This window comes from Atta cephalotes, assembly GCF_000143395.1.
Source record: "Atta cephalotes unplaced genomic scaffold scaffold00013, whole genome shotgun sequence".
Lineage (NCBI taxonomy): Eukaryota > Metazoa > Arthropoda > Insecta > Hymenoptera > Formicidae > Atta > Atta cephalotes.
This window is the reverse complement of record NW_012130077.1, coordinates 6,007,912-6,018,370: the sequence shown is the minus strand read 5'-3', so window position 1 is coordinate 6,018,370 and position 10,459 is coordinate 6,007,912. Positions and strand designations below refer to the sequence as shown.

Below are 10,459 nucleotides of genomic sequence, written 5' to 3'. Positions count from 1 at the left end.
TTAGCTTAGTATAAAAACTAGTATCAAATACCAAACGAATAATTGTAAATTACCTATCAAATAAGAACGACGACTTTTAAAGTACAAATAAGATTTTGGTACTTGATTACTTCTCAACATATCTCAACACACACACACACACACACACACACACACACACAAAATTTGGAAATTAAAAATCTTGAATATTTTACTTATTTTTGATTAAAAAATGTTTCAGATGAAAATGGAACGGTTTTAAGGGGGACATATTGTACACGTTCTTTTTTTAAGTTGAAATCAAACATATAAAGATCATTACCATTTTTAAAAATGGAATTATATGATCTTTTTCTGTAACATGATTCCTTTAATTATTTTGCATATAAAAGTATTAAAGTAGAGATATAAAAAGAATTAATAGTTTACGAGGTATCTTATACTTTATTCTGGCATATATTGACATGAAATGTCAAATATCTCATAAACTATTATCTTTTTTAATTACATTATAATTATTATGTTTTATAATTATACCTTAATACTTTTATGCAGAATAAAAGTTGAGATGAATCAACTGATATAAGAAACACATACTTTTAAAGAAAAGCAACTGTGCAATTTGTAATATGCGAATAAGATAATTGCATCCTACATGATTTAACTGATTTTTGAGACTTTTTCTAATTTTTTCAGAATTAAAAGTTAGAAACTTAAAAATAAATTTAAAAAAGGAAATATTTTTCATACTAAAATATAAAACTATTACAAATATGTGTGCAGTGAAGATTTTTAAGAAAAAGTAGATTATATTTTTCATCTTATAAAATATTTTTTACAAAAAGTTGGGAAACATATACTTAAATCATGCATGTGTATCTGACATGATTTAAGTAAAATACATATCCTTTTTTCGTAAAAAGATATTTGAAAAAAATAGAAGATAAAGTGATTCTATATTACTTTTATAGGATTATAAATTTATTAACATATTGATGTGTTTATTGATATGTAAAAATATATAAAAAATGTTTTCTAAACAATTGACTTATTTACTTATTTACTGAGAGTTCCAGGTTCAAACTTTGACTGAGGCAATATTTTTCGCAATAAAATTATTTGCAAATATAAGATTTCATAACATTAAATAAATTAACATTTAATTTTTAATTCTTATAAAAATGCTTACTAGCTTTAAAAATGACTTGTAAATTTTAATTACTACTACTCTAATTCTGCTCATGATTGCGTTTGAAAACCGAAAAAAATTTCGGCGTGCAGTTTAGTTTAGGATCAGATATGTATATAAATTTACATAAAAATATTTAAGCAGGATTTGCTTTGACTGAATATAGAAATTGTCTTATTTAATTAAATTTATTTTCATTATTTCAACGATGTTTAATAAGTGAATTAGAATCCATTTAAAATAAAATAAAAAACATTATGATCGATGTATGTACGTACATATACTTATTATCCGTATGCATAATTTGACTATATGATTCACTTCAAACTAGTGCCATTTGTAGTGAATTTGTTGCAAACACGTGAGGTTTCAAACATTAAAAAAATGAAGCTTTAAATACTTTTTAAACATCGTTTTGCGGCTATGTTTTTCAAAGATATATAATTTTGAATTTGCTCTTTTTTTAGTGCTTCAAGTGATTCCCTATTATTTCCTAATTTTTTAGCAATATAAAATGAGCAAACTGAATAATAAATTGATACAATCAAGTCTGATGCATTCAAGGACCTCAGCACAAAGATGATCGTAACTAAGTGAAACGTCGTGAAACGTGAGTTGTAGTGACAGGTCAACGCAATGTTTTAATCAATCTATAACTTATGTTAATCTTTGTCCGTCTGCAAGCAATCTGTTGAATTCATCATGTAATTACTCATAAACAGCGAGTAAAGCATATTAGATGCTAGGCCATAATAAAGTCCGGTTACCTTATACAAAGTGTCCCAAACTTTTTGACACACTGTTTGTGGGCAGAGCGAGCTAAACTGAATCGAAAAGTCGTCTACCATTTTGCAATTTTTGCAATTTTTTTTTTAATTATTCAATGAGCAGAATGTCTAAAATTGACGCATAATTTAGAAGTTCTTTAAGAAACACTTTAAAGTATTTCATAAAGAATTCTAAAAGATATCTTAAAGTTGTGTCATGCATCGATTTTATTCGTTTATTCGGTGATTTTTAGAAATTAATATCTCGTCAACTATTGCGAAAATTGCAAGATGATCCAACCTCAGTTTGATCCAACCTACAAGCGTCTACAAAATAATTTAACACTCTACATATCATTTTTTAAATTATGTGTTTTCTTTACATCAATTGATTTATCTCATCATTCTGTGTATAAAAATATTATGATATCGAAAAATTAGTTTATCGCATATCAAAATGTGCCAAAATGAAGTATAAAATATTTCATAAACTATTTTATATTTTTAACTTAATATGCAGAATAATTACAGGAATCATATTAAGTAAGTCAAAAAATCATATAATTCCAAAAAATGGAATGTGATAGTCTTCACATCTTCAAAAATTGATTTTTTTTTTCGAAAATTGATTTTATTATTTGCATTCTTTCCCTTCCTTCTTCAAGCTGTACTTTTATCGAAACATTTTTTTCTTCCATGTTTTTCGAGGTGTTTGTTCATAGCTATTAAAATAGGATATCTTATATATGTATATATTGATTTGTATATATTTGATTTAAATATGCGTTCGAAAGTTAGTTTTTTTTTTTACAAAAATTGATTGTAATATGTGTATAATGGAAAAAAATAATAATTTCTATTTTGATTATTAGTATGGTGATTATGATGAAATTTCATATCGTCCTGGAATGCTTGCCAGTGAGGACTTGCTTCCACAAAGAGTTATAGATCAATATCAAATGACTCCAGAAATGTGGGAGGATAGGATAAAAATTTGGTACGCCGATCATCGTGGCATGTCTCGAGACGAAGCAGAAATGGAATATCTTAAAATTGCTCAGGATCTTGATATGTATGGTGTGAATTATTTTCCTATTAGTGTAGGTATATAATATAATTTATATGTAATTTATATTAACTAATATCTTTCATAAATGTTCACTTTAGAGAAGGCACTTGCGATGATCTTGATCTTGATATTTGTTGTCAAGGACACTCTTCTGAACAACTTCCAAAAGATTTTACTTGTCGCTTATTGTTTATTAAAAAGATACAAACCGAAAAGTTCAATTTTATTTAATCTAAATATCACGTTATTAGCATTTACATGCCTTGTACCTATGGTTAAATCTATGTGGAATTTTATTTTGCTTTATAAAATGTATGCGTGAACGCACTGGATTTCACCTTTTTCTCTTATGGGGAAGGGAAGCTCCATTATCAAAAAATAAGTTTGAGTTGAATCTCGCTTCGCGTGAAAAGTTACAAACTCGTGTAGTACCTTGCTTCGCTAAATATATACATTATATGTATGTGTATAGAGCCAGTGAGTTCTCGGAGGGGGAGGGGAGACGTTAGTAAAGAAAAAAAACTAATTTAACTTTGGTTTTACAATTTTCAACACGAAGCAAAGTTGGATTTACAATTTTTGAAGGAAGGTTCAACCCAAACTTATGTGTGTCTAATTTTTTGATAGTGGAGTCACCGAGCGCGAAACCTACTTTTAAAAAAATTGCATATTTACGCACTTTAAATGTATATAAAGCACTTTAAATGTATATAAAGATTCCACATGGGTTTATAACTTTCCATGCAAAAATAATGTATTTTATTACTATTAAAACTATTAGAGAGGATAATTAATTTATTTTTTTAATAACTTTTTAATAATGAGCCATGATTAAAAACTTTTTAGAGAGCACTCAGGAGAGTATTCTTGACATGTATATGACTATACAACATATGTCAAAGTCAAGAATTTCAGATATCTCCCTAAAGTAAACATTTACCAATATTTTGTGTATTCTTTAATATTTTAATATTTTGATATCTTAAAAAAATCTATTAATAATAAATTTTCTTGTTTTACATCGTAGAATAAGAAGGAAACAGATCTTTGGCTTGGAGTTACAGCATTGGGATTGAATATTTATGAAAAAGAAAATAAATTGGCACCGAAGACAACGTTTACATGGTCGGAAATTCGTCACATTAGTTTTGACGATAAGAAGTTTATAATCAAGCCTGTAGAGAAAACATCACCAAACTTCATGTTCTTCTCGCAGAAAACTCGCATGAACAAACTGGTAAAAAAACAATCAGATGTTGGCAGCTGGGTGAGGGGTTTAATAGCTTTAAAGTTGAACGAACATAATAGTGACACAGCTGCTCACGTATTATTTGTTAAGATCCTAGATCTATGTATTGGCAATCACGATCTATTTATGAGGAGACGCAAACCGGATTCCATGGAAGTTCAACAAATGAAAGCACAAGCCAAGGAAGAAAAATCCAGGTAAGTAAACGTATCTTCTTTCATAAAACGGTTTGTTATCACAAATTCTATGTTTATATTCAAAAAGATGTTTAATGACTTCACATTGTCTACATAACTGACAAGGAAAGGCCCTCAACTCGGGAATTTAAAAATTATAAAACTCTGACAATATATAAAGGATACCCTGACAAGTAATAAATAATTTTTTTTGCTGAATTTATCCTAAAGAAATAATGATGAAAGGAAAGACCTTTATCATTTCGTTCTGCTACAATGTAGATATGGTATCGTATTTTATTAATATGCCTGGACTGTATTCGAACTTTAAGAAACATTGAATTAATAATATCATAATTAGCGAAATATATCATTAGCTCTTATATCACGGCTGAGTCTTATTCGCAAATAAGATTAAATAAGGATGATTTTTCTGTAGATGAAAAATCGATTTATATATATTCCAAGAGCTCCTAAATTAGCAGATAATTTGCAGTCTTGAAATTAATTATTTTCTAATTTTCTAACATAATTCTTTCTTACGTGCCAGAAATGATTTTCCTGTTAAGAGGTTGCAACTCAAAATCAAAGGATTATATATTTTTGTATCACATTAATGTTGGAACCATTTTTATTAATGAAATTAGTAGATATAATGCTATTTTCTATGACTTATCTTTTGAGTGTAAATTAGTTTTGGGATTGTTTTGAGAATAAAGAATGGAGTTCAAAAATTGAAACTGCACTAATTCAAAAATTCTTCTTTATAAAGAGTTCCTAATTCTGAGCTATTCATCTTTTATTTCCGCATAGCTGGACAGAGGTCATCTCACTGGATGATCTTTTTAAATAAAAATTATGATATTTCAACATAATTTTTATCTCAAACACAATTTCTATTTAATTTAAAAAGCTGACTCTGTCCTGTATAGTGCCTTCTTAGATCAAGATCGCTGATGAAATGTATAACTTTTCGAAAATAATTACATTACCATAATTTCTCCATAATCTTCTTTTAAACGATGAAAATAATCACAAAAATAATGTGTGAATAAGTGTATTAAATTGCAAAGGCATATACTTTGAATGGAATTAACCTGTTGGTTGTATATTTGTAAGTATTATAATCGAAGTCCAGATATTTTTTTAACAGATCGGAGATTGCTATATTATCGAATACATTATATTTAAGGAAATAAAATGTGATAATGATCTAATTTGATGATTAATTTAAATTATATTTTTATCATTATTTGATCATCTGAATCTTTTAAAAATATTTATGACATTATATGTAGGAGGCAAATTGAAAGAAATAAATTAGCACGAGAAAAACAATTAAGAGAGGCAGCAGAAAGAGAAAAGGCTGCAATGGAACAGCGACTTCTACAATATCAGGAGGAGATACGATTGGCGAATGAAGCTCTTGTAAGAAACTGACATAGAAAAATATAGAAATAAACATATAAAAATATAAATTAATATATACATAGAAAATGTATGTATTTAATTTTATAGAGAAGGTCTGAAGAGACGGCAGATCTTTTAGCTGAGAAAAGTCGTGTAGCAGAAGAAGAAGCAATGCTTTTAAGTCAGAAAGCATCGGAAGCTGAACAAGAAATCACGCGTATACGATTGAATAATATGAAGACTGAAGAAGAAAAAGTCCATTTGGAACGGAAAACTAGAGAAGCTGAATTATTAACTGAAAGATTAGTTCAAGAATCGGAACGTAGAGCTGCTGAAGCAGAAAAATTAAAAGACGAATTATTACGTGCAAGAATCGCTGAGAAAGAAGCTAAGGAAAAATTATTAGAGTTCCTGAGTAGAAATGCCTATACCTCTACCATAACTGTAAGTACATTTATTCATAAATAATGCAATTAGAGATATTTATATTATCAGACCTGCCCAAAACTCGGCTCGTGAACCAGAGTTTTTTCTCTGCCCTCTCGGTGAGCGTTGTGATAGAAGACAGATGAGATAATTTGAGAGATGCGCAGTAGGACCAAATTTGATTGATTAGCTCTGGATTGCTGTTATGCGCGTTGTCTCATCGTTTGGGCACCTATCATGGAGCAAGTCGAAATGGATTTCGATCGGAATTTACTCCGACATGATAAGTCTGTCTTCTTCCATCATGAGCAAGACGAAGCGTAAATAACAAAGGATAAACGCCAGTGCTCTGTCTAATTCAGGTCTGCCCAAATGTCGTTGCAATATGCAATGTTGCAACCATAGACATAATAAGAATAGACCGAACGTCTCCTCTACTTTAGCATGAAGATAGGTAAAAAAGGACAGAGAACAAGATATTCACATACCAATCACATCTTACCCTCTCCTCCTCCACGCTTTCCTAGTCAGAAAGAGAAAGCTACATGACATCCCAGAGAATCAAGGAAGTGTGGAGCGAATTCAGCCGGAAACCGCCGTTCGTTAGAGTGAGTACGAGATATGGTAGAAGCATGTGATGAAACATACGGTGCTGCACACACTAGTATTGTACCGTACTAGTATTGTGTATATATACGTACACATGCACATTTGCTGAAGTTGAGCTATAAACGGCGGAATCAAAGAAAAGAAACACTATCCGCTCCGCTCTTCCTTAATTTCTCTCTGGAGCATTCATTGTCCGTCTTTTTCTACCTAATCTTCATGTTTCAAACTTCACACTTGGGCTGTGTTCGATTTGCACGCTCATACGCTTTAAGCGCTTATAAGCATTGCTTACATCGTTCGCTTTGGCGATGTAAGTATTCAGAAATGCGTTCATGACGTCATCCGTGACGTCATACTGGTGCTCATAAATACTTATTTCATCGAGATAGGGCAGCAAAAGCATGAGCGCTTATTGGTACAAAATAAACGTGTTCGATTCTAATCTAATAAATTAGTAGATTAGATACATGCACGTTTTTTCATGATTAGAGAAATGCTTAACGAATGTGCATGCATATTTCAATGTTCTCGTAACATATTTATATACAATGTCTACAAACGTTTCCTGATTTTGTGCTAATAAAAAAAGGATTTTGTCCAACAAGAAATGGAATGTTTAAATTTTTACCAAAAAATAGAAAAAAGAAATTACTCAGAAAAAGAATTTACTCATACGAAGATGGCATTAACAGATAGAAGAACAGATAGAAAGTTCTAGTTGATTTAAAAGTTGCACAGATTGAAAATATATACACGATATCTCTAATTCCCGATAAAATACAATTTGAATTTTTGTTGAAAAGAAATAAGAGATTGTAAGACAAAAACAGGTTATGTTGAAAAAAAATTTACAAAAATTGTAATGGCTTAGTTTACATCGTGCACTTGATATGAGTACTAATAACTTTCTATGAATTATCTTAATTTCGGCGAAACATATACACGAGATGTGTATTTAATTATTTTGATGCATATTGTATCAATTTATTGTAGTACAAGTAGTTCTTTGAATAACATCGCTGAAACTAAAATAATTTAATAGAAAGTTATTAGTTAGTATGTATATCAAATGCACGATATAAATTAGGTCACTATTTGTTTAACTAGTACCAATGGGACATTTGCTTAGTAAATAAATATTTATTTTAAGAAATAATATTTAAATCAAAGTATTACTTTTTATTGAATAAATTTTTATTCGCTATAAACAAATGTCTCATTGATATTATTTTAAACAGATATTTATTAAAATTTCATAAATTTTTATTTTTAACATATAAGAAACGAATTACTTACGATCAATTATAATTAATTAATGATAATTATTTACTTGTCCAAACTTAACATTTAATAGCCAAAATGAATGATTTCACTTATTTGTTTAATGAGCACTGACAAATCAAATAAAAAAACAACGCTTATAAACATTAGCGTTTACAGTGTGTGAGCGTACAAACCGAGCGCAGCTCGGTCTTTTCTTATGGTTGCAACACATTTCAACAATATTGCTGCACTTTTATGATATATGAGAACATTCATATTTTTTATATCAGGAGACACGGTACTATCTTATACTTATCGCTAAGACAAGTGCAGTAACATGTCATGACTCATTGATTAGACCGTGTATCGAGACGAGCGGCGAGTTGAGAACCGAGATTATTAGATTTCAATAAGGGTTGAACTAATTGAGTTCTTTGTATTCTTAGGCCTAGTTCCACAACTCATGATTAATTCTTAACCGAAGTTCAAATTATTCATTGTCTCTTTCCAATTCTAGAAAGAGAAACAAATTGAACCTCGATTAAGTTAACCAATAATTACATGGGACTCCTTTATGCCTACCAATATAGATTAACTTTAATTTCGGTCCAACTTATTCTTTTTCTAATCTTTTGAATTAGAAAAAAATGAAGAATAAGTTGAACCGAGATTAAAGTTAATCTACATTGGTGGAAACGAGCATTAAACCCAGTTTCACAACTCATGGTTACTAAACTTTTAACTGAGTTTAACTTATTTTAAGTAATACTGAGTGTGGAATCATTACATCCTTGTTGTTTGTCTATGTTAAACAAGGATGAAACGAATCACTGTGTTACACAGGCAGTGTTCGCTCTGATATTTATAACGGTTTAAGTGTCATTCCATCCTTGTTTAGTAAATATTAAACAAGGACAATTGATACTCACAAGCACTGTAAACAAAGCGAACGCAACAGTGTTTGACTGTGGTCAGATCTTGCTAGAAAGTATCCGAAAAATGTTATGATCCCATTAGGTACATTAGGTGCATCGGTGGCTTTTGTTGTACCTATTTGATTTATATTTTTAAATCTAATGAAATATGCAATTAGATGCAAGAACTTACTGAGCATTCTTGATGCACCTATTGTAATGATGCACCTTATAAGTTTCAATGTTATATCTCAAACTATCAGAATTATTTAGATACTGCCCTGAACTTTTGAAGGACACTGTATATACAGGACGTTTCAGACGCACCACCTGCTAATGGCAGATTCCTCAAGTCATTTTGAGATAAGAATTCTAATCCCAAAATATCGAAATTTCTTGTATATACATATATATATATATATTCTAGAATGATTACCAAATATTTCGTGTGCTGATAGAGCGGACTAAACTGAGTTGAAAAATCCTTTATTATTTTGCAATTTTCGCAATAATTAACAAGCTATTAAAAATCGCCGAATATTGGTTCATTAATTTTTTATTGAAGCACTATCAATTTCACAGAAAAACGAATGACAAATATTATTTATTTTTTTCTCGTAGAGCTCTAAAAATTTTTTCAAAATTTTTTATGAACTTTTTAGTGTATTTTCTTATTAGCAATTATTTTTTTGACCAACATGAGAAAATGTGGTACTGAAAAATTCTGAAAAAATTCTCAGAATTCTATGAAAAGAAAATAAATAGTTTTTGTCACTTGCTGTTTTTCTAAAATTGATAATAATTGAGTAAACAATTAATGAAAATTCAATATTCAGCGATTTTTAGTAATTAATATCTTATTAACTATAATTGCGAAAATTAAGGACTTAATAAAGGACTTTTCAACTTAATTTAGTCTGTTTTATCAGCATATGAAATATTTGGTGATTATTCTGGGACACATATATATTTATTTATTTATTCATAAAATTTATAAATCGCTTATTTAATTTGTTGACAGCCTGTGCCAAATTTATTTCCGTCTACGCAAGTACTTCCGTCAGATCTACAAGCAGATCTTCAGACTCTACAATTAGAACCTTTACATGCAGAACCTTTACCACCTGATTTAACATCCTATGATCTTATTAGTGATGGAGATGTCGATCAACTTTCATTAGAGATTGAAAGGGAAAGGAGCGATTATTTAGAGAAGAGTAAACATTTACAGGAACAACTACGAGAATTACGTTCCGAAATTGAAGGTTTAAAAGTTGGTGATAAGCAGAGCGAATTGGATCACTTGCATGAGGAACAAGTTCGACTCGGCGAGAATAAATACAGCACCCTAAAAAAAGTGAAATCCGGATCCACTAAAGCTAGAGTCGCCTTCTTTGAGGAGTTGTAA

General features: G+C 29.7%; 1 protein-coding gene across 1 annotated transcript in view; it reads left to right on the top strand.

Moving 5' to 3' along the window:
• LOC105617644 (merlin) overlaps positions 1-10,459 on the top strand; it is an 11,490-nt gene extending 1,031 nt beyond the window's left edge. The window contains exons 4-9 of the mRNA XM_012199201.1: positions 2,808-3,035; positions 4,032-4,241; positions 4,344-4,450; positions 5,728-5,857; positions 5,948-6,283; positions 10,073-10,459. Of these exons, the coding sequence (XP_012054591.1) occupies positions 2,808-3,035; positions 4,032-4,241; positions 4,344-4,450; positions 5,728-5,857; positions 5,948-6,283; positions 10,073-10,459 (1,398 nt within the window). The remainder of the gene's footprint in view (positions 1-2,807; positions 3,036-4,031; positions 4,242-4,343; positions 4,451-5,727; positions 5,858-5,947; positions 6,284-10,072) is intronic.